Source organism: Acanthochromis polyacanthus, chromosome 15, assembly GCF_021347895.1.
Source record: "Acanthochromis polyacanthus isolate Apoly-LR-REF ecotype Palm Island chromosome 15, KAUST_Apoly_ChrSc, whole genome shotgun sequence".
Classification (NCBI taxonomy): domain Eukaryota; kingdom Metazoa; phylum Chordata; class Actinopteri; family Pomacentridae; genus Acanthochromis; species Acanthochromis polyacanthus.
In genome coordinates, this window is record NC_067127.1 from 38,625,923 (window position 1) to 38,650,874 (window position 24,952).

General features: G+C 43.1%; 2 protein-coding genes across 3 annotated transcripts; both read right to left on the minus strand.

The window, feature by feature from the left end:
• Positions 1-107: 107 nt before the first annotated feature.
• apmap (adipocyte plasma membrane associated protein) lies at positions 108-18,352 on the minus strand. 2 transcript variants are annotated; one of them, XM_051959916.1, is made up of 11 exons: positions 18,125-18,352; positions 17,268-17,431; positions 16,479-16,738; positions 15,715-15,831; positions 11,355-11,470; positions 11,177-11,269; positions 10,301-10,417; positions 10,028-10,202; positions 9,825-9,959; positions 3,414-3,606; positions 108-2,363 (listed from the first exon to the last, which is right to left on the minus strand). In XM_051959916.1, exons 3-11 carry the CDS (start codon positions 16,568-16,570, stop codon positions 2,163-2,165), a joined length of 1,239 nt encoding a protein of 412 aa, XP_051815876.1. In that variant the 5' UTR covers positions 16,571-16,738; positions 17,268-17,431; positions 18,125-18,352; the 3' UTR covers positions 108-2,162. The 2 variants fall into 2 exon arrangements, with proteins under 2 accessions (XP_051815876.1, XP_051815875.1); XM_051959915.1 differs by having other exon boundaries at positions 16,479-16,741.
• A 609-nt stretch (positions 18,353-18,961) lies between these two features.
• Positions 18,962-24,489, minus strand: LOC110970991 (oocyte zinc finger protein XlCOF6-like). Its single transcript, XM_022221308.2, has 3 exons — positions 24,301-24,489; positions 20,928-21,027; positions 18,962-20,851 (listed from the first exon to the last, which is right to left on the minus strand). The coding sequence occupies exons 1-3, from the start codon at positions 24,403-24,405 to the stop codon at positions 19,215-19,217; spliced, it is 1,842 nt and encodes a 613-aa protein (XP_022077000.2). The 5' UTR covers positions 24,406-24,489; the 3' UTR covers positions 18,962-19,214.
• Positions 24,490-24,952: the final 463 nt, after the last annotated feature.

The window sequence follows — 24,952 nt, forward strand, 5'->3', positions numbered from 1 at the left end:
TCACCTTTCTACCTTTAAACATGGATTTATTACAGAAAGTTCTGATGTTTGTTGAAGAACGTGTGAAGTTCTAGATAAAAACTCTGAACAGAACCAGACGGAGCATCGACCAATCAGCAGATTTTATTCAACAGAAAACATCGAAAATAAAAACCAGATGAACACAAAGCAGAAGATTTGCTTACCTCTAATAAACAGCAGCTCTTTTCAAACTGGAATAAACTCAGTCTGGACTAGAAACTAACGGGTTCTATGAGTAAAGCAGAAATGATCCAGGATGGTTCTGAAATATCTGATGAAGCTTCAAACAGTAAAACTGATCAGCTGCTTCATTTACATCCATTTTAGTTTGACTCAGGAACTCAACGACATTCTGGAGAAACCTATCAAAGATCTTCAGTTCCTCAGATGAGACGTTTTAAAGGTTTGTTTCTGCTGGACTTTTAGACTCGTGAATGGAGGAGCTCAGGGTGGAGATCAGAGATGGACCAGTCCTGGATTAGAGGCTGAGATCCTGAAAGAAGAGCTGAAGAACCTGAACTAAGGATGGAGTTTCATTTGTTCTGTCTCTGATGCTGAAACCTGAAATACTTCATTGATTTGTTTCTGGTGTTCAGAAACCCTGAACTCTAACTAATTCTAACCCTAACCCTTGAACCATGAGATCTTCAGATGAATGGACCCTGTTTAAACCATCTGACTGGACCACAACCAATCAGTTCTCTTTGGTGTTGCTAGGCGACGGGAGACAAAACGTGTTCCTAAAATAGATAAAAGAACAGAAACACCATCGAAGCTTCAGTGGACAATTCCAACCTTCAGGAACCTCCAGAAACCTTCACAAACCTTCAGGAACCTCCAGAAACCTTCACAAACCTTCAGGAACCTCCGGGAACCTTCAGAACTTCCTGAACGTTCAAATGACTGTTAGCTCAGTTAGTTACATGTGGATCTGAGGAGGTTTCTGTGTAGCAGAGAGCATTGTGGGACTTTAACTAGTATTGGGCACCATGACAGAGACTAATGTGATGCTGAATGACCTCCAGACAAAACTCTAAACCCTCAGTTAAACCAGAAACAGACACGCTCTCACTTTACTCCACTTTGGGTAGATCTGCTGCAGCTCAATGCAGCTAAATGCAGCTTTTTCACAGGAGTTGTGAAAAAGCTGTTTAGCCACATTCAGCTGCAGTTACTGGAGGAGGAATGATCCACTGCTAGCAGCGGTTAGCGAGCACTGAGCGACAGTTAGCAGCAGTGTGAACACCTGTACAGGTATCTTCACTAACTCTGGAGTTCTACTGTTGGTCAGAATCAGCTGATAAACAGAATCCAAACATCTCTGAGTCAATAAAGAACAAACTGCTGTTAAATCATCACCGGCTGCTAACATGGTAACGCTGCAGCAACCGGTCTCTGATGTCACGCTAACAAACAAACAAACTACCTGAACTTTAACAGATTAGTTTCTGGTTTTACTAAAATGAAGGTCGAAGTCATCAGCAGGAAGTTTTCATACATTTTCAGTAGTTACAAATGAAACAGAAACATTTTTATCTACAGACCTTAGCCAGACCAGCTAGCATGCTAGCATTAGCTCTAGGAACACTGTGAGGTCACCTGTTAGCCAACGAGAACATAAATAGAAAGAAAAGCAGACTAACAGGCTAGCTAGTCAACAATAACATGCTCTAGTCACAGAGCTAACAAGCTAACCTGCGAGCAGGAAGCATGCTAGCGAGTCTACAAGCTAATTAGCTTGCGCTAACTAGTGAGCGACGTTTAGTGACACAGAGCAAGTCTTTGTGAGAGTCGATGGAAACCTTCAGACAACCAAATACCATGAGACGTTCTCCTGAACTTGACAGGAACATTTTCACCAAACAAAGAAAAGGTTAAAAGTTAAAACACAAATTTTAGATTAAACTCAGCCAATCACAAACTTTAAATTACACTCAGTCAATCACTGGGTTTCAGACATTATAGTTTAGAAATGTGAGGAGATCTGATCACCAAAGGTTTCTGATCCTCAGAGTTCGTTCCACCTTCCACTTGATGTTCAGCAGACGTCCTGTAGGGGGCGCTACAGGGACCACTCATCCTCACTGGATGTCCATCAGGTGGACCAGCCTGAAGGTCATTCCTCCACCTCCTCGGTGTCTCTATATCTTCAGCTTGGCGATGTACGGCGAGCGGAAGGATCCCAGGTACAGGTTCCCGTCATGCTCGTGGACCTCGCTGACGTACGCCGCCACCAGGCCGTTGGGGTCGTGGAAGCTCCGGGTGCAGACGCCTCCATCGTGGAGCTCTGCCACAAGACTGTAGCGAGGAATGAATTTCATGAGAACCTCCTGACTGAAGAGCTGCAGAGGAGAGAAGGAGGAACGTCAGAGAACGAAGAGATGGAGGAGATGGACGCGTTCTACCAGGTTCCTCTAGATCAGGGGTGTCAAACCCAAATTCACAGTGGGCCAAAATTAAGCAGTGAAGTAAAGTCACGGGCCAAACTCAATATTTATTGAAAAATTAACTGCATCTGATATGTAATGTTTAACCTTTTCATACGGAAACACACTTTAGTTTTGCTTAAACACAGAATCTGGAACAACCAAAGCTTGATATTACAAATACATGAGAAATTAAATTTGAAATAAAAGACACATCAGTGGTCTTCATTTCTTATTTAAATAAATAAAGTATGTCTCTCCCCGTGTCCTTTCAAGTTCCTTTTTAAAGTAAATCATTTTCAAAGCCAACAACAAAAGAACCAAAAATAATAATGTCATTCAATAAAAATCCAACATTTCAACTATTAACAGACCATGCCTTGCAGTAGAAAAAGTGCATAAGAAACAGATATATTCAAGCTCACTTTGCTACACTCTGATTTACTCTGCTCATTGGTCTAAGCCAGATACCTGGCATCTTTTCTTAGATGCAAGTTCATCAATGTCTGGGGTCAGGCTCTGAGCTGAGGAAAGCCTCAGGATGGAGTGAAGGTGTTCATCAGTGAGTCCACTTCTGTGAGGTGTTTTGTTCACCTTCATCATAGAGAATAGTTGTTCACATAGAACGGCTGCGGCGGAGACGGCCCGATAGTATATATAGTTCCCCCCCGTCAACAACTTTCAGCTGAAAGTGACCCCACCACCTCACAGCCATTTCAACCCAGGGGAAACACTGCTTTAGTAACACCCAGGGAAAGTTAAGACTACCTATTTAGCTGGAAACCTCCAGGACATCCAGTCTGCAGAAAGTAATCAGATTACACCAACACAAGTAATAAGGTAATCAGATTACAGTGTCCGCTACATGGCATCTCCTGTCCTCCAGGTGAAGGTCCAGACTAACTGGTGTCTACTGTCTCCATCCAGGACCTCCACCGTCTGGTCCAGGGTCTGATCGTTCCTCACCTTGAAGATGAGCTTCTTGATCCAGGGTCTCTGGGACAGGAAGTCCAGCATGGAGAAGCCAGGGTTGGGTCTCACGGAGGACATGGCCACCCAGTAGCCTCCGCTGGAGCTGGGACGGATGTTGTCGGGAAAACCGGGCAGGTTGTCCATGAAGGTGTCCATCCCACCCTTATTCAGACCAGCAACGTGGACCCTGGAGACAGGACAGAAGAACTGGGATCAGCTGGAGGTCAGAGGAAGCTCTGAGGACAGTCTGACTGCAGAGACTTCCTGTTAGAGATGTAGGACACTCCACATGTAGTACTAGAGGGTAAATGTAGTAGTAGAGGGTAAATGTAGTACTAAATGTAGTCTTCTTCTTCTTTTCCTTTCGGTAGTGTCTACAGATACGGACCCGTACCCGTAGCCTGTGGCCTACGGATACGGCACTTTCCCTTATCATAAATATTAATGAGCCGACGCGCTTCGTGATTGGCTGGTAATCCGACGGACATAAATATTAATGAGCCGGCTACGCTGATGAAGGCGCTTCCGTGATTCGAGGTGAATCTGCGTGCGGAACCTGTCATGTCAGTCTTTTTCACGGCGATTTGGGGGTTGAAATCAGCACTACTATTAAAAATAGCAAAACTTTTTATTCACGTGACCCGGTTCTAATAAAGCACAAACAGCAAACAAAACAAATGGCGGAACTAACAGCCAGCAAACTACAAGTATTTTTTTACCTTCAAAAGCAGCGACAGACTATTACATAATAACAACCTAAACAAAACCCTGACGTATTTTCTACGTCTGTCAACACAGACACTGTCACAGTCACTTTAATGTTAGCGGACTCTGTTGAATGGCTAAGTTACATCACCACAAACAAATCTCACAATATCACAGTAAATAGAGTTTGTGGGTTTTTTTAATTCATGCCGAATTAAAGAGCTGCTCCTCACCATTCACGAGTGTTTGTTTCATATTCGACATCCTTAACTTTATCTTGTAAATTAGCGCCCGAAATTAAATGGGAACATTTGCAATGGAGTTCGTCAGCCGCTTCCACCACTGAACGCGGTAAACTAATTAATAGGAACTGGACTTCAAACAATTTAGACACGGCGTCTAAAAGCGTAAAAACTGCAATGTCTAAAGTGTGAGAGGAGACGGTGTATTTTTGGTTAAATTACACAATGTTCGCCGTCAAAGTCATTCATATAAACTGCCTGTAATGTGCAGCAAATAGTAGTTAACCGGCGCCAGCTCTTCAGTGACCTTAACGGGTCCGTACCTCTAGCATCAACCTTTCCTTTCAGCTTTTCCCTTCAGGGGTCTCCACAGTGAATCAATTGCCTCCATCTAACCCTGTCTGCTGCATCCTCTTCTCTCACACCAACTACCTTCATGTCCTCTTTAACCACATCCATAAACCTCCTCTTTGGTCTTCCTCTAGGCCTCCTGCCTGGCAGTGGGAAACTCAGCATCCTTCTACCAATATATTCACTCTCTCTCCTCTGGACATGTCTGAACCATCTCAGTCTGGCCTCTCTGACTTTATCTCTGTAGACGACATCCACATTAAGGGGCCCCAAACATTCCTGGGGTGATCTCACCTCAGATAAAGCAAAGCTCTCTCCCCTCAGAGCGGCTTAAACAAACAAGACAAAGTGCACCAAAGAGGATTTTTATGACCAGAGAGCCCTGTACCTTCCACCAGGACGCCATAAAATTAACTTATGATGACATCTGACTCTCAAAGAAAACCTTCTTTCTGCAAACAAAGACCCATGGATTTCTATTATAACCATTCACAGGAAGGACACTCAGGTCTCCTGCATGTAAAGCAGAGAACTGTAGTTTCACAGAACTTTCACATTTTAGAATCACCATTGTAAGACTGTTTCTCACCTTTGGTTAGAATGCTTTGAACTGAAAGCCCCCCTGCTGACCCTCCGCACTGTCTCTGGTTCTCTCCATCAGATGAGACCCATAAATAATTAATGACCTCCTCGTCACCTCTGCAGAGACTTTCCCTCAGTCCAGTCACAGAACTTCTTAAACTCATATTTCTGAAATATATCTTGTGATTTTGTGATTATCAATGTCATAATAAGAACTTGTTATGCACTTTGAAGCAACTCCCGTGTTTCTAGCTGGTTTGAATTGAAAGTTATCAAACTTACTGTGTAATTCATGAACAGCACACTTTTCTTCCACAGCTCAACAGTGCCACCTTTTGACGTCAGAATGCCATGACATTATCAAGGATTTCACTGAATTAACCATAAAACTTTGCTTTATACAGGTTGCAAAGACATGGAAAACTGTTTGATTCACCATCTTATGTATGTCATATTACCCTGTTTTCACTGTGATACATATAATAATAGATAAAGCTCACAAACGTATAATTAGGAACTAATAACTCATATTTTTAGATTAGCTGATATACTCTATAGTATGTTATCTTTGATTGTTTAAAATATGTTTTAAGGATCATGGGAAAGTAAACAGACCGTTCTTTTTGCGCGTTTTAATATTTTTAATCCACTATGTGATTAGGTCTCATCTCTCCTCCCCCGAAGCCCAAAGGGGGAGGCACCCAGAGTCAAAGGAAGCCGCGAGGAAACCGGCACTTCCATGCCTCTTCTCGGGAAAAACCTTTACAACCAGCCATTTTTCACAGTTCACGCTCTCTTCCCTTCTACTCGCTACCAGAAACTACTTCGGAGCAATTCTTCTTCTTGGCGCCTCTATTTTTTTTTCCTTCACTCTGAAACTTATCCTGGTTACAGAGCGGGCCTCTGTTAACCACGACTCTTCATCATTTTTCCTTTAATCAAAGAATAGATATTTTCGCTCACTACCTCAACAAACAGAGTTCAATTTTTGTTTTACTAGTGATAACACCCACATGTCACCTTTATTCATTTAAGCATGTACCTGATATATTTATCACTGTATTGTTATTAGATTAGTCAATAAATGTCTTTCATTTAGACCAAAATTACAGTCTGTTTTGCGTTTATGTGTGTCTGACGGGTCACTTTTTCCAAGGATTCTTGGCTTCAGATATTAGACTGTTTAACTGAATCAATCCATTATCAGTTATTAATTTCTCTACATTCGTAGAGTGGTGCCCCATTTCCTAACGAGTGCTTAATTCATCTTTAATAAGGAGTTATTCCTACATCTCCAAAGCCTCCAACATGTGCTGTCCCTCTGATGTTCTCATTCCTGATCCTATCCATCCTGGTCACTCCCAAAGAGAACCTCAGCATCTTCAGTTCTGCTACCTCCAGCTCTGCCTCCTGTCTTTTCCTCAGGGACACTGTCTCCAGACCAAACAACATGGCTGGTCTCACCAGTTTTGTAAACCTTTCCTTTCATTTTAGCTGAAACTCTTCTATCACACATCACACCTGACACTTTTCTCCAGCCGTTCCAGCCTGCCTGTACACGCTTCTTCACCTCTTTTCCACACTCTCCATTGCTCTGGACTGTTGACCCTAAGTACTTAAAATCCTCCACCTTCTTGATCTCTTCTCCCTGTAACCTCACTCTTCCACTTGGGTCCCTCTCATTCACACACAGATACTCCGTCTTGCTGCGGCTAACCTTCATTCCTCTCCTTTCCAGGGCAAACCTCCACGCCTCTAGCTTCTCCTCCACCTGTTCCCTGCTCTCACTACAGATCACAATGTCATCTGCAAACATCATAGTCCATGGAGACTCCTGTCTAACCTCGTCTGTCATCCTGTCCATCACCATAGCAAACAAGAAGGGGCTCAGAGCTGATCCCTGATGTACTCCCACCTCCACCTTGAACTCCTCTGTTACTCCTACAGCACACCTCACCACTGTCTTACAGTCCTCATACATGTCCTGCACCACTCTAACATACTTCTCTGCCACTCCAGACTTCCTCATACAAAACCACAGTTCCTCTCTGGGCACCCTGTCAGAAGCTTTCTCCAGATCTACAAAGACACAATGCAGCTCCTTCTGACCTTCTCTGTACTTCTCTGTCAACATCCTCAAAGCAAATATTGCATCTGTTGTACTCTTTCTTGGCATGAAACCATACTGCTGCTCACAGATGTTCACCTCTGCCCTTAGTCTAGCTTCAACTACTCTTTCCCATAGCTTCATCGTGTGGCTCATCAGCTTTATTCCTCTGCAGTTGCCACAACTCTGCACATCTCCCTTGTTCTTAAAGATGGGCACCAGCACACTTCTCCTCCATTCCTCGGGCATCTTCTCACTATCTAAGATCCTGTTGAACAACCCAGTCAGAAACTCTACTGCTACCTCTCAGAGACACTTCCATACCTCCACAGGTATATCATCAGGACCAAGTGCCTTTCCACTCTTCATCCTCTTCAATGCCCTCCTCACTTCATCCTTACTAATCTTTGCTACTTCCTGGTCCACAACAGTCACCTCTTCTACTCTTCATTCTCTCTCATTTTCCTCATTCATCAACTCTTCAAAGTACTCTTTCCATCTTCCATCACACTATTGGCACCTGTCAACACACTTCCATCCTTATCCTTTATCACCCTAACCTGCTGCACGTCCTTCCCATCTCTGTCTCTCTGCCTTGCCAACCTGTACAGATCAGTCTCTCCCTCCTTACTGTCCAACTTAGCATACAAGTCATCGTAAGTCCCTTGTTTGGCCTTTGCCACCTCTACTTTCACCTTACGCTGCATCTCCCTGTACTCCTGTCTACTCTCTTCAGTCCTCTCAGTGTCCCACTTCTTCTTAGCTAACCTCTTTCTCTGGATCCACTCCTGCACCTCCTCATTCCACCACCAAGTCTCCTTATCTCCTTTCCTTCCAGATGACACACCAAGTACTCTCTGACCTGTCTCCCTGATCACATTTGCTGTAGTTGTCCAGTCATCTGGAAGCACCTCCTGACCATCCAAAGCCTGTCTCAACTCTTTCCTGAAAGTCATACAACACTCTTCCTTTTTCAGCTTCCACCATTTGGTCCTCTGCTCTGCCTTTGCCCTCTTCATCTTCTTCACCACCAGGGTCATCCTACACACCACCATCCTATGCTGTCTGGCTACACTCTCACCTACCACTACTTTGCAGTCACTGATCTCCTTCAGATTACACCGTCTACACAAGATGTAGTCTACCTGTGTGCTCCTACCTCCACTCTTATAGGTCACCCTATGTTCCTGCCTCTTCTGGAAGAAAGTATTCACTACAGCCATTTCCATCCTTTTTGCAAAGTCAACCACCATCTGTCCTTCTGCGTTCCTCTCCTGGATCCCAAACCTGCCCATGACCTCCTCATTATCTCTGTTTCCTGCACCAACATGTCCATTGAAGTCTGCACCAATGACAACTCTCTCACTTCTAGGGATGCTCTGCATCACTTCATCAAGGTCCAACCAGAATTTCTCCTTCTCCTCCAGCTCACATCCTACCTGTGGAGCATACCCACTAACAACATTGAACATCACACCTTCGATTTCTAGCTTCAGGCTCATCACTCGATCTGACACTCTTTTTACCTCCAGGACATTCCTAACAAACTCCTCCTTCAAGATAACTCCTACTCCATTTCTCTTCCTATCTACACCATGATAGAACAACTTGAAGCCTGCTCCTAAACTTCTAGCTTTACTACCTTTCCACCTGGTCTCCTGGACACACAGTATGTCCACCTTCCTCCTCTGCATCATGTCAACCAGCTCTCTACCTTTTCCTGTCATAGTTCCAACATTCAAAGTCCCTACTCTCAGTCCTCGACTCTTGGTGTTCCTCTTCTCTCTCTTCCTACGAACACACCTTCCTCCCCTCCTTCTTCGACCAACAGTCGTCCATTTTCCACCGGCACCCTGTAGGTCGACAGCACGATGGCGGTCGTTGTTAACCTGGGCCTCGACCGATCCGGTATGGAAGTCATACATTTGATTCGCATGATTGATTTGGCCAAAGTTTTACGTCAGATGCCCTTCCTGACACAACCCTCTGTATTTATCCAGGCTTGGGACTTGGGACCGGCACAATAAGACACTGGCTTGTGTCCCCTTGCGGCTACATTGTAGTACTAAATGTAGTACTAGAAGGTAAATGTAGTGTTAGAGGGTAAATGTAGTATTTGAGGGTAAATGGTTCTGGTTTTGGTTATAGTTCTGGCTATAGTTTTGATTCTGGTTATAGTTCTGGTTATAGTTCTAGTTCTGGTTGTGGTTCTAGTTCTGGTATCTTTCTGAGGATTATGTCTGTCCTCAGCGATGAGTTCATCTAAAATCTACAATCCGTCTGACCTCAGGAAAACAAGGCTGCTATCACAGGAAGTTTGTTTCTGTGGCAACAGAGTGTAGACCAGCCTCCATTACAGAGGATCTCCACCTACAGCCAGGTGTGTTCCATGACATCATCAGTGGGTGCGGTGGGTACCTGCGGATGCGGGCCATGGTGGTCTCTGCCACCAGAACCGACTCTTCGTCCGGCAGCAGCTGGATACCGTTTGGGAATCGCAAATTCTCCATGACAACGGTCACATCTCTGGTCTCCATGTCCAACTCGAGGACTCTGAAATGAGGATACGTGAGTGCCGGGAAGCTTTTAATGTCAAATGCCAGGTGGGCGGGGCTTCATACCTGCCGTCCGCGGTGGCCTCCATGATGAGATTCAGGTAGTCTCTGCGCTGCCACCTGCTGCTGGAGTCGGTGAAGTACAACTTCTTCCCGTCCTGCGTCACCGCCACGTCATTAATGAACGACAGCTGCCGCCCGGCAACCACCTGACCGCCAGCAACCAATCGGGTCACCTCACCTGAGCAAGACAAAAAACAACCACAAAGAGGCTGAAGGAGGCAGAAAAGATGTCTGTGCTGAAGACGGTCAATGATCACAGCTGGTTTGAAGACTCACCTGTGGTGGGGTTGACCTGGAACACACCCAGGTAGGCGTCGGCTACAAACAGAGTCCCGTTGGGCCCGACCCTGAGGCCCAGTGGACGACCACAGCTGGACTCCTCCTCTCTGGATCCTGGAACACCGTCAGCCATCAACAGGTGAAGCACTGATCAACCTGGAACAACCTGCACTGACTTCCTGTTTCACAATAAAACCTGACAGATGCTGTTTGTCGAGCTTTGACTTTCTGTTTCATTGTCATGACGTGTTTCAATGAACATGAGATTTACTGATGCGGTGAATTATCTTCACTTCATTTAAGTATCTGTGTGAGAAGATTCAGTAGAATCAGCCCCATGAGTGGTTCAATGAAACATCAATCAACATGAAGCAGCTTGTAGCTCCATGAACACCAACAACTAAACTAAACCCAACATTTATGAAAAGAATGAACTTAGAGCTCCACATTATTTCCCGTTTCCTTCAGATTAAACCTTCAGCAGAGACTCTATAAACTGTAGCTTTAAATGAGCTGTTGCTGGCCTCACCCCCTTCAGGAAGAAGATTCACAGACTAATGAGGTGTGTGTACAGGTGTACGTGTTTATCTATACCAGTGGGGACTTCAACCTGACTATTGCTATATAGGTGGGGACTCGTCTTACGCTAGGGACCTAAAAGGAGGTCCTCCCGGGGGGGGGGGGGGGGGGGGACAGTGTTTTCTTGGTCATGTTGTTGTTACTACAAAATGTAAAAGTGCAAAAACATTTCTTTAGGGTTAGACATTGTTTTGGTGTTGGTTAAGGTTAGGGGTTAGATATGAATGGGAGTCAATGGTAAGTCCCATGGGAATAGTAAAACAAACGTGTGTGTGTTCAGGTGTGTGTTCTCACCACATGGTGGCTTCCCCAGTCTCGTCACTGTGTGGATTCTTCGTCCAATCAGCTTCACGATTTTGCCGTCAGCTGTTCCAGAGAAGAAAACTTCTGCAGACAGAAAATATCTGTTGATCTTCAGAACCAACAGCTGGATCGGACTCCAGTCATGTGACCTCATCATGTGACCACTGACCTCCAATGTTGGTGATGGATTCTGGTCCGATAATCTGATCCTCAAAGATCCTCTGAGCTTCTCGGAGCTTCAGGTTGGGCTCCCAGCAGCCCTTCATCAGGGGCGGCTCCTTCAGACTGCAGGGCAACAGGGCAACAGGCGGCAACATGTTTTACAAAACTCAGTTACCTCACTGTTAATGTCTGACAGATTTATTGATATTTTTGCCGTATTCTGATATTTTTCAGACAGATTTTATAACTAAAAGATTTCGTCACTCATATATTCAAAATGTTATTTCACTAAATATTAACTTTAAACAGTCAAATATACTTAAAATATGAACATTTCCTCTCAGAACTTTAAAAACGTTATATTTATTTCTCCAGTTTAAATTTACTTCTGATTTATTAAACACTGAGAAAAAAAGTTCTTCTCAGAAATCAAACTTTCCTTTTTCTCTGAATCTATTTTTAAACTGGTGAAACAATCTAATGATTATTTCACCAGTTTGAATGATTTCTAGAGATTCTGTGAAAAATGCTGATTTATGACAAAAAAAGATGAAACTTTCCTCAGACTGAATGAAAACTGGTTTGTGTGTTTGGGACTTTCAGGGGCATGAAGTTCTTTCTGTGTTTCTGTTCTCAGCATGAGTTATTAACCATGAAGTTCAAACCAAGCTTTATTCATCATCTCCATGTTTGTCTACAGACTGAACTCCGTCTGTTCTGGACCACAGGAAGTTCTCTACATCTGGACACAGAACTGTGGAGAAGTTTTTACGTCTGACAGAAACCTTCTGTGTAAATGTTCCAGATCGTCTGATATTTCACATATTTAAACAGTTAAGATGCAGGTTTTAAATGAGGATTTCTAGAAGATTATCTACAACTTCCATCACTCTCCTCAACCTGATCACTGGTTTGTTCCAGCTGTGACCATCTCTTCCATCCATGGAGGAACGTTGGTCCACCTCCTCTGGAGAAGAGTTTAACTCAGTCCCATCAGTAATAATAATAATAATAATAATGATAATAACAATAATAAATAATCAGATGGTTTAAGATCTTCAGTTGATCTTTAAGGTCTTCAACCAGAAGCTCAGCTGGATTCTAGGCCAGATGTTGGCTCCAGAACCTTGGTTCTTGTTGAGGGACCCGAACCTCTGCTAGCAGAAACTAGATGTTCTGGTGGAGCAGCAGTTAGAGGTGCTGAGAAGGTCTGGTTCCAGCTGCTAGATGTTTTTTCCTAGTAGGTGTCTTAACTGGTTTTCCTGTCGGTGGTGGAGATCTGTTCCATTTAGCCGCAACATCTAGACCTCCATGAACATCTAGACCTCTATGAACACCTAGACCTCTATGAACACCTCGACCTCTATGAACACCTAGACCTCCATGAACACCTCGACCTCTATGAACATCTAGACCTCTATGAACACCTAGACCTCTATGAACATCTAGACCTCTATGAACACCTAGACCTCCATGAACACCTCGACCTCTATGAACATCTAGACCTCTATGAACACCTAGACCTCTATGAACACCTAGACCTCCATGAACATCCAGACCTCCATGAACATCCAGACCTCCATGAACATCCAGACCTCCATGAACATCCAGACATCTATTCTCCAGTTCCCGCCTCCATGCAGAATGTCTCCTGGTCATCCTGAAGGACTTTTCAAATCTTTCTGAAGAACAACAACTAAGCTCTTCAGCCAAACTTCAACATCATGAAGGAACTAACAGGTTCCTCAAACCATCCAACCCAGAGACAACCAGTAGTTTCTAAAGTCCACCAGTTAGAATTCAGCCCAGAACAAACCAACCAGAGGCCCGACCACTCCTTTAAACCCAGACTGCTGGACTGGATGAAGGTGGAGGAACCGGGTGGTGGAACCATCTGACGGGTCAGGAGTTAGGGAGAACTAGGTCTAGAGCTCCAGGCTCATCAGCTAATATGAGCGGCAGGTGGAGTTCTGGAAGTCTGGCACCATCTAGGACCACCAGAACCTCCCCTAAATCCTCCTTCATCCTTACTAATCTTTGCTACTTCCTGGTCCACAACAGTCACCTCTTCTACTCTTCGTTCTCTCTCATTTTCCTCATTCATCAACTCTTCAAAGTACTCTTTCCATCTTCCATCACACTATTGGCACCTGTCAACACACTTCCATCCTTATCCTTTATCACCCTAACCTGCTGCATGTCCTTCCCATCTCTGTCTCTCTGCCTTGCCAACCTGTACAGATCAGTCTCTCCCTCCTTACTGTCCAACCTAGCATACAAGTCATTGTAAGTCCCTTGTTTGGCCTTTGCCACCTCTACTTTCACCTTACGCTGCATCTCCCTGTACTCCTGTCTACTCTCTTCAGTCCTCTCAGTGTCCCACTTCTTCTTAGCTAACCTCTTTCTCTGGATCCACTCCTGCACCTCCTCATTCCACCACCAAGTCTCCTTATCTCCTTTCCTTCCAGATGACACACCAAGTACTCTCTGACCTGTCTCTCTGATCACATTTGCTGTAGTTGTCCAGTCATCTGGAAGCACCTCCTGACCATCCAAAGCCTGTCTCAACTCTTTCCTGAAAGTCATACAACACTCTTCCTTTTTCAGCTTCCACCATTTGGTCCTCTGCTCTGCCTTTGCCCTCTTCATCTTCTTCACCACCAGGGTCATCCTACACACCACCATCCTATGCTGTCTGGCTACACTCTCACCTACCACTACTTTGCAGTCACTGATCTCCTTCAGATTACACCGTCTACACAAGATGTAGTCTACCTGTGTGCTCCTACCTCCACTCTTATAGGTCACCCTATGTTCCTGCTTCTTCTGGAAGAAAGTATTCACTACAGTCATTTCCATCCTTTTTGCAAAGTCAACCACCATCTGTCCTTCTGCGTTCCTCTCCTGGATCCCAAACTTGCCCATGACCTCCTCATTATCTCTGTTTCCTGCACCAACATGTCCATTGAAGTCTGCACCAATGACAACTCTCTCACTTCTAGGGATGCTCTGCATCACTTCATCAAGGTCCAACCAGAATTTCTCCTTCTCCTCCAGCTCACATCCTACCTGTGGAGCATACCCACTAACAACATTGAACATCACACCTTCGATTTCTAGCTTCAGGCTCATCACTCGATCTGACACTCTGGATGAAGGTGGAGGAACCGGGTGGTGGAACCATCTGACGGGTCAGGAGTTAGGGAGAACTAGGTCTAGAGCTCCAGGCTCATCAGCTAATATGAGCGGCAGGTGGAGTTCTGGAAGTCTGGCACCATCTAGGACCACCAGAACCTCCCCTAAATACAAACACACCAACACCTCCACTAATCTGACTGCAACCAACCATCTACTGAAGATCCTGGACCAACGCTATGTCCTCATGAAGTCAGGGAGCAACAAAAGATGTCCTGAAAACTGGTTCAGAGGAAGAACTGAGCAGATAAAAAAACTAAAGCAAAAATAACCGTCTTAAAGCGAGTTCCTTCAGAAGAACTTGAAGAAGGCCATCTGAAGGTCCAAGTGATGCTGCTGCTGAAACCTGAAACACAACCGAGCCGCCACAGGTGGACTTGTCTAACTGAAGGTGGATGTTCTCCAGGTGGTTCTTCTGATGGACAGCAGAATTCATGACAACCATCTCACTATCTCCACCACGTTCCACTGCTGGTACCATGTTCTTCTGGTAGAATGCAGTATCAGCTTTACTCCAGATGGACCCATGTCTTCCAGAAAGTTCTACCTTTGACTCATAGTGATCAGGATGTTCTGCTAAAGTCTTGGAGATCACCTAGATATTTTTTGTAAACACCAGTTGAATCTTTATGATCTTTTACGTCAGTGACTTTGTTCCTCATCTGTTCTTGAATGCCCTTAGAAGACTGTGTCATGTTCTGCTTTGTGAGACCTTTCAGCTGCTTCACAATGAACACAAGTTCTATTTAGAGATATTTAGGTTCCACCAGCCTGGTAGGAATCATCTGAAGGTCTAGATGGAGAACCTGAATCCAACTGACCAATGAATCTGGTCCTTAGTTCAGAGGGTGACGACTGTTTCACCCAGAGCAAGAAGAAGAATGTACCTCCAATAAAAGGAATCATCATCTACAGATTCATACAGAAACTGATCAATGAGGATCTGCTGATGTTTGAACTTCATGTATCTGAAGATCCACAGCAAGTTTAAAGAGGCAGACTGAGCTGAAAATAGACTTCAGGTTTATTCTGACTCACCTGGTCGTCACGTTCCTATTCCTGTCTGCTGCAGCTTCGCACATTTATTCATTATTTTCTAATCTTCCAGATGTTAATTTATTATCTCCAACCCTCCAGATGTTGTGGAGAAGCTACCACTGATGTCTGCTGACCTGAACACGTCGGGTTGAATTGGAGACTCGAGGATGAGGATGATGACGAGGAGAGGAAACAGCAGGAATCCTCCCAGAGACACCAGCGTCACCTGGAACACCTTCCCGCTGTAGGTCCTGGAGGACGGACAGGAAACACGGAGAGAACCTTCACAGAAAATTCACCTGCTCAGGCTTTTATTGTGAAAGAACGGAGCGGATAAAAACATAAATCATTAGCTGGACACTTCCTGGCCATGAAGCAGACGATCGTTTTCAATCAACACGGTTTGATTTTGACTACAAAATATTAAAATTATTAAAACAATTTTCAGCTGTCAAAATGTTCTAACATAAAATAAATTATTTTTAAACTTTCACTAAAATTATTATTTTTTCTTTTGAATATTTCAGCTTTACTCTGAAAACATTCATGTTTTTATCCAATAATAAAACCTGTAAACGTCTCTGAGGATTTCTAGAATTATTATTTTTATTATAACAGACAGCAGACCAATCATCTGAACATAAATCTGATTTCTAAAAGAGAAATTATAATTTTCAGGTCATTTTCAACCAGCTTTAATTCAGCTTGGATCATTTCTCATCATTATGGATCATTATTTATTGACCCAGATACATTTGGGCCTCAAATCTCTGCTGTGATTTATCATTCATTATTATTTACTATTTATTGATTTGTTGTTTTCAGTCTGACTCGCCGTTAAATCAAAGATTTTCTTGATCATTTGTGACTGATAACCGGCCGGTCCTCCAGTTCTTACCCGGCCCCCTTGTACCGCAGCTCCGGCAGCTCATCGGTGATGACCGTCGGTCTGTGCAGCCTCCGGAACCGGAGACCCGCCGCCTCGTTCATGTTGGACTCGGTTCCGGTTGTGGTTCTGCAACGGGGCGACGTGAGGAGTTTATCCGGGAACGGAGCTCCAGAAGCGGACACAGCAGCGAACACTGTCCCGGGAGAAACCAGAAGTCCCGACTTCTTCTGTGACGCTTTTATCTGCGGCTGACGTCAGTGAGTCTCCCCCTGCTGGAGGACTGGTGTCATTACAGCGTCATACAAGAGACACCTGATGTCATCAACACAATGAACAGTCCTCAGAAAGACAAAAATATTTAAGGAGAACAAAATAAGAGCGGAAAAATAAATTAAAGCAAAAAAAAAAAAACCCTAAAAAATGGAGGAAAAAAACTTTTCAAATAAATTCCAAAATACTAAGAAAACAGAAAAAACAGAAACCACAAAAAACAGCAACAAAAAATGCATGTAGTAAGAATAAACAAGTGAATTAAATCTAACAATCAAACTGAAAACATGATTTGTTCCTTTATTTATCCACTTATAGGTTAGAGATCTCCCGAAGTTCTGTCAAACTGATCCACAAATGAATAAAACGGATGGATGGAGACGTCTGGAGAAGAACTTCAACGTTCCTCCTTCGTTCCTTAAACTGAACTCATTAAAGAATGAGAAGGTTTCTAGTTTTCTAGATTATGCTACGACTGCAGTGCCCACAGGAGGAACCAAAGACTGTTAGAACCTGAGGAACACTTACAGGTTAGAAGGAAACATCTGGAGCTGAAGCAGACAGATGAACATTAGTTGCATCGTCGGATGCTTCATGGTGTCCAATCAGAGAATGAATCCAGTCTCTGACGTACAGGAGAAAATCCATCAGACAGGAAGGAGGCTCCCACCACATTCTTCTTCACAGAGAACCTGAAGCAAGTTTTATTTTGATAATCAAAGCTGACCTTCAGTTTGAGTTTCATCACTTCATTAGATTCAATAAAGCTTTTCACCGATCAATAGGAGGACGTCTCTAAAACGGATCAACAGACATAAAACGTTCTCTAAGATCCTTTAAAACGTTCTCTGAGAACCTTTAAAACATTCTCCAAGATTCTTCAAGACGTTCTCTAAGAACCTTGAAAACGTTCTCTGAGAACCTTTAAAACATTCTCTGATTCTTTAAGACGTTCTCTAAGAACCTTGATAACGTTCTCTAAAATCCTTTAAAACATTCTCTATGATTCTTTAAGACGTTCTCTAAGAACCTTGAAAACGTTCTCTGAGAACTTTTAAAACATTCTCTATGATTCTTTAAGACGTTCTCTAAGAACCTTGATAACGTTCTCTAAAATCCTTTAAAACATTCTCTATGATTCTTTAAGACGTTCTCTAAGAACCTTGAAAACGTTCTCTGAGAACTTTTAAAACATTCTCTATGATTCTTTAAGACGTTCTCTAAGAACCTTGATAACATTCTCTAAAATCCTTTAAAACATTCTCTATGATCCTTTAAAATGTTCTCTAAGATCCTTTAAAACTTTCTCTGAGAACCTTTAAAACGTTCTCTAAAGCCCCTTCCACACGAAGACAAAACGAGGTCTAAACTCATAAGTTTCTTACTGAATCTGCGTATCATCCACACGAAGACGGCGTTTTGGGGTCTGTAAACGATCATTTTTGAAAAGGGTTCCAGAGTGTAAAGATTTTGAAATTCTGTTTACGCAGCTCCGTGTGTACGGGCGATCCGCTGCTTTTCAGAAACGCTAGCGTCATAGTTTCATATCTTCATTGACATGCATGCGCCACACGCAGCCACGACATGTGAGTGATGAAGCTCTCTGTTTACAACTTTTGCCGCAAGTGCGCATGCTCACAGTTTTTTTCTTCTGTTTGCGCATGTTTCCATCATATCGTTACAGCGCCCCTAGAGGTCTGGCATGTGTTTTACAGCGTTTCCATGCGTATCCAGTGCATTCATGTAGACGCACACAATTTCTGAGACGCCTTCGTCTTTACGGCGATCGTTTTTTAAACTGGTCAGCTTTTCGTCTTCGTGTGGACGGGGCTTAATAACCTTAAAGACATTCTCCATGATCCTTTAAAACGTTCTCTATGATTCTTTAAAATGTTCTCTAAGAACCTTAAAGAGTTTCTCTATGATCCTATGAAACGTTCTCGAAGAAATTTTAAAACGTTCTCTAAGAACCTTAAAGGCATTCTCCATGATCCTTTAAAACGTTCTCTATGACCCTTTAAAATGTTCTCTATGATTCTTTAAAAGGTTCCAGAAAATGAAGGACTGAAACTAAACAGGTGGAATTCATTTACAGAAGAGTTGATTTAAGATGAACGCAGCTGAATTCTTCCTGCAGCATTTTCATTTTAGAAGCAGCTGATTCTTAATATTAAAGTGAATTCTGTTGAACAGCCCATAATAATCTCAATAACAACCAGAAGAACCACGTCAGACTGTTTAATGTGAGCTTCTTCCTGCATTGGATCAACAAACATCAGAAACATTTCAGAACGTTTACAAAAATGTAGAAAATATTTCAGAGAGGAAACTTTTCCTCCTGCAGGAGAAACAGGATTTCCTCTCTGCTCAAACTTGATGTTTGGAGCTTTTTAAGAAACGTCTAAAAATACGTCAGTTCTGAGGCTGAACGACCACCGGTCAGGTCACCTGAGTCCTGCAGCGATGCAGCGACAGTCAGCTGATGCAGCGATGCTCCCGGAGGCTCCTCCTGGCAGTGAAGCTGCGGCTGCAGATGTTGCAGCTGAACGGTTTGTGTCCACTGTGGATCAGCTGATGTGTCTTCAGGTTGTTGTTCTGACTGAACCGCTTCCCGCAGATGTCGCATTCGAACGGTTTCTCGCCGCTGTGGACACGTTTGTGTCTGATGAGGTTCTGTGACACGCTGAAGCTCCGCCCACAGACCTCGCAGACGAAGGGCTTCTCTCCGGTGTGTGTGCGCTGGTGCAGCGCTGCGCTGGTCTGCGTGGAGAAGGTCTTGTCACACTGACTGCAGCTGAACGGTTTTCCCTCTGAGTGGCTACGGCGGTGCATCTTCAGGTAGCTCAGTGAGCTGTAGCTCCGCCCACACACGTCGCAGGAGAAGGCCTTGCTGCCGGCGTGCAACTGCAGGTGAGTCTTCAGCACCTGGCTGCTGCTGAGGCTTTTCCCACACTCGTGGCAGGTGTACGCTTTCTGGCCGCCGTGCACCTGCTGGTGGCGCCTCAGCGACGCAGAGGACGAGAAGGTTTTGGAACAGTTGCTGCAGCCGTACGGTTTGACGCCGCCGTGGCTTCTCTCATGCACCAGCAGCGCGCTGCGCTGTCTGAAGCCCTTCCCGCAGGCGTTGCAGATGAAGGCCCAGCCTTCGCCATGCAGCGCACGGTGCACCTTCAGGTGTCCGGCCTGCGTAAAGCTGCGACTGCACACGTTGCAGGTGAATGCCCGGTGACCCGAGTGGACGAGCTGATGCCGTCGCAGGTTAGCCGCCACGCTGAAACTCTTGCTGCAGGCGTCGCAGCTGAAGGCCTTCTCGCCAGTGTGGACGCGCTGATGCACCGTCAGGCTGCTGCTGCTGGAGAAGCTGCGGCCGCATTGTTCGCAAACATGCGGGCGCTCACTGCTGTGTGTGCGCTGGTGCGCTCTGAGGCCGCTCTGCTGGCTGAACGACTTCCCGCAGACGCTGCAACTGAACGGCTTCAGGCCTCGGTGCACCGTCAGCTGGTGCACGTGGACGCTGCGACGTGCTGTGAAGCCTTTACCACAGGTGGAGCAGGTGAAGGGTTTGTGGCTCAGGTGGACTCTGCGATGTGCCGACAGGTAGCTGCGTTTGGAGAACTCTTTCCCGCAGTCCATGCAGCTGAACTTCTCGCCGGCCTTTGGACACATCAGCTGGTGCTTCCTGAGGACGCACGCCGCCGCCAGCGTCTCCCCGCAGGATGCACACACCAGCGACCGCCGGCCGGCTGCCTGATGCGTCCGCAGGTGGCTGCGAGTACCAAACAACTTTCCACAGTGGCTGCAGCGGTGCGGTCGCTGCAGGCGATGAACTGTCAGCTGGTGGACACGCACGCTGCTGCGGGCCGAGAAGCTGCGGCCGCAGTCGCTGCAGCTGAACGGACGTTCTCTGCTGTGGATGCGCAGGTGAGCCTGCAGGTTGCAGCGTCTGGAGAAACTGCTGCTGCAGATGCTGCAGCTGAAGCTCTGCCCACGACACCCCGCAGGAGCCTGCTTTGATTGGCTAGTGTCCCCTATGGGAGCGTCTGATTGGCTGTTCACCTCCAGCTGCACATCTTCCTCCTCTGCGGGGGGGGCGGAGACTGACTGAGGCTCCACTGCAGAGAAAACAGAAACGTCAGAAAAAGTCAGAGGTTTGGTGCAGCTTTGTGTTGTAGGTTTTCTGAAGCTCACCATCTTTAATCTCCTGTAGCTGCAGTTTTCCTTCCAGCAGCCGCTGCAGCTGCTGCATCAGAGCCTCACAGAGTTCCTTCATCAGCGCCTGCAGCTCCTCCTACAGCAAACAGACACAGAAGTGCAGCAGCAGCGTTTTATATTCTAATTGCAACTGAAAAGATAAAAACAAAACAGTTAAAATGTAATAATAGAAGTGATATGGTTAAGAAAATATTAAAAGTGAACACTGAAATTAATACTATATTAAAAATGTAAATTAAAAAAACAAAACTAAAATAAAATAATTAAATGTACTTTAATATTTAAAAACTTAAAAATGTATGAAAATAAAAAAATGTCAAATGTCATGAAAACTACAAACAAATAAAACAAAACAACAATTAAAATAAACAATAAAACTGGATGATTAGTACCCAGAGTACTAGAGCACTTTATAATGCAGTATTAGCACCCTATAATGCAGTATTAGTACTCTATAATGCAGTATTAGCACCCTATAATGCAGAATTAGTACTCTATAATGCAGTATTAGCACCCTATAATGCAGTATTAGTACTCTATAATGCAGTATTAGCACCCTATAATGCAGTATTAGTACTCTATAATGCAGTATTAGCACCCTATAATGCAGTATTACTACTCTATAATGCAGTATTAGCACCCTATAATGCAGTATTAGTACTCTATAATGCAGTATTAGTACTCTATAATGCAGTATTAGTACTCTATAATGCAGTATTAGTACTCTATAATGCAGTATTAGCACCCTATAATGCAGAATTAGTACTCTATAATGCAGTATTAGCACCCTATAATGCAGTATTAGTACTCTATAATGCAGTATTAGTACTCTATAATGCAGTATTAGTACTCTATAATGCAGTATTAGTACTCTATAATGCAGTATTAGTACTCTATAATGCAGTATTAGCACCCTATAATGCAGTATTAGTACTCTATAATGCAGTATTAGCACCCTATAATGCAGTATTAGTACTCTATAATGCAGTATTAGTACTCTATAATGCAGTATTAGTACTCTATAATGCAGTATTAGTACTCTATAATGCAGTATTAGTACTCTATAATGCAGTATTAGCACCCTATAATGCAGTATTAGTACTCTATAATGCAGTATTAGCACCCTATAATGCAGTATTAGTACTCTATAATGCAGTATTAGTACTCTATAATGCAGTATTAGTACTCTATAATGCAGTATTAGCACCCTATAATGCAGTATTAGTACTCTATAATGCAGTATTAGCACCCTATAATGCAGAATTAGTACTCTATAATGCAGTATTAGCACCCTATAATGCAGTATTAGTACTCTATAATGCAGTATTAGCACCCTATAATGCAGTATTAGTACTCTATAATGCAGTATTAGCACCCTATAATGCAGTATTAGTACTCTATAATGCAGTATTAGCACCCTATAATGCAGTATTAGTACTCTATAATGCAGTATTAGCACCCTATAATGCAGTATTAGTACTCTATAATGCAGTATTAGTACTCTATAATGCAGTATTAGTACTCTATAATGCAGTATTAGTACTCTATAATGCAGTATTAGTACTCTATAATGCAGTATTAGTACTCTATAATGCAGTATTAGCACCCTATAATGCAGTATTAGCACCCTATAATGCAGTATTAGTACTCTATAATGCAGTATTAGTACTCTATAATGCAGTATTAGCACCCTATAATGCAGTATTAGCACCCTATAATGCAGTATTAGTACTCTATAATGCAGTATTAGTACTCTATAATGCAGTATTAGCACCCTATAATGCAGTATTAGTACTCTATAATGCAGTATTAGCACCCTATAATGCAGTATTAGCACCCTATAATGCAGTATTAGCACCCTATAATGCAGTATTAGTACTCTATAATGCAGTATTAGTACTCTATAATGCAGTATTAGCACCCTATAATGCAGTATTAGTACTCTATAATGCAGTATTAGCACCCTATAATGCAGTATTAGTACTCTATAATGCAGTATTAGTACTCTATAATGCAGTATTAGCACCCTATAATGCAGTATTAGTACTCTATAATGCAGTATTAGCACCCTATAATGCAGTATTAGTACTCTATAATGCAGTATTAGTACTCTATAATGCAGTATTAGCACCCTATAATGCAGTATTAGTACTCTATAATGCAGTATTAGCACCCTATAATGCAGTATTAGTACTCTATAATGCAGTATTAGCACCCTATAATGCAGTATTAGTACTCTATAATGCAGTATTAGCACCCTATAATGCAGTATTAGTACTCTATAATGCAGTATTAGCACCCTATAATGCAGTATTAGTACTCTATAATGCAGTATTAGTACTCTATAATGCAGTATTAGCACCCTATAATGCAGTATTAGTACTCTATAATGCAGTATTAGCACCCTATAATGCAGTATTAGTACTCTATAATGCAGTATTAGTACTCTATAATGCAGTATTAGTACTCTATAATGCAGTATTAGCACCCTATAATGCAGTATTAGTACTCTATAATGCAGTATTAGTACTCTATAATGCAGTATTAGTACTCTATAATGCAGTATTAGCACCCTATAATGCAGTATTAGTACTCTATAATGCAGTATTAGCACCCTATAATGCAGTATTAGTACTCTATAATGCAGTATTAGCACCCTATAATGCAGTATTAGTACTCTATAATGCAGTATTAGTACTCTATAATGCAGTATTAGTACTCTATAATGCAGTATTAGCACCCTATAATGCAGTATTAGTACTCTATAATGCAGTATTAGTACTCTATAATGCAGTATTAGCACCCTATAATGCAGTATTAGTACTCTATAATGCAGTATTAGTACTCTATAATGCAGTATTAGTACTCTATAATGCAGTATTAGCACCCTATAATGCAGTATTAGTACTCTATAATGCAGTATTAGTACTCTATAATGCAGTATTAGTACTCTATAATGCAGTATTAGTACTCTATAATGCAGTATTAGTACTCTATAATGCAGTATTAGCACCCTATAATGCAGTATTAGTACTCTATAATGCAGTATCAGTACTCTATAATGCAGTATTAGTACTCTATAATGCAGTATTAGCACCCTATAATGCAGTATTAGTACTCTATAATGCAGTATTAGCACCCTATAATGCAGTATTAGTACTCTATAATGCAGTATCAGTACTCTATAATGCAGTATCAGTACTCTATAATGCAGTATTAGTACTCTATAATGCAGTATTAGCACCCTATAATGCAGTATTAGTACTCTATAATGCAGTATCAGTACTCTATAATGCAGTATCAGTACTCCATAATACAATACTAGTACTCTACAATGCAGTACTTGTACCTCCATGTTGTTTCGGTTCTTCTTCATCTGTTTCCAGATCTCCGTCGCCGCTCTGCAGCTGAACTCCTTCAGGATGAAGACCAGAAGCTGCTGCTGATCAAACATCTCAGGAACTTTATTCTCCAGTCTGATCTAAACCAACAGCAGAACCGCTTCGAACACTTCCGGTTACGGTGTTTCTGACGGCAGCAGGTCGCCCCCTGCTTGACGGAGGTCAGCGGTACAACAACAGAGATTTATCCATCCATCCATTCTCTTCTTTTCATTTCGGCTTTTCGCCACAGTGAATCAATTGCCTCCATCTAACCCTGTCTGCTGCATCCTCTTCTCTCACACCAACTACCTTCATGTCCTCTTTAACCACACTCATCCATCCATCCATCCTCTATATACCGCTTTATCCTCACTGGGGTCGCGGGGGGTGCTGGAGCCGACAGCGATTTATATTAAACTGAATTTAATCAAAGTAAAAAAAAAAAAACAGATGAAAAAGGTAAATGATACAGATTTAGTTACATTCTGAATGTGATTTCTTTCAAAAGAGTAAAAGAGATGAATCTTCTCATCTCAGCAGAAGGAAAAGGGAAAATAAATTAAAACTCAATATAATTTAAAGTAAACCCTATTTCATGTTTTTATACTTTTATGTCAT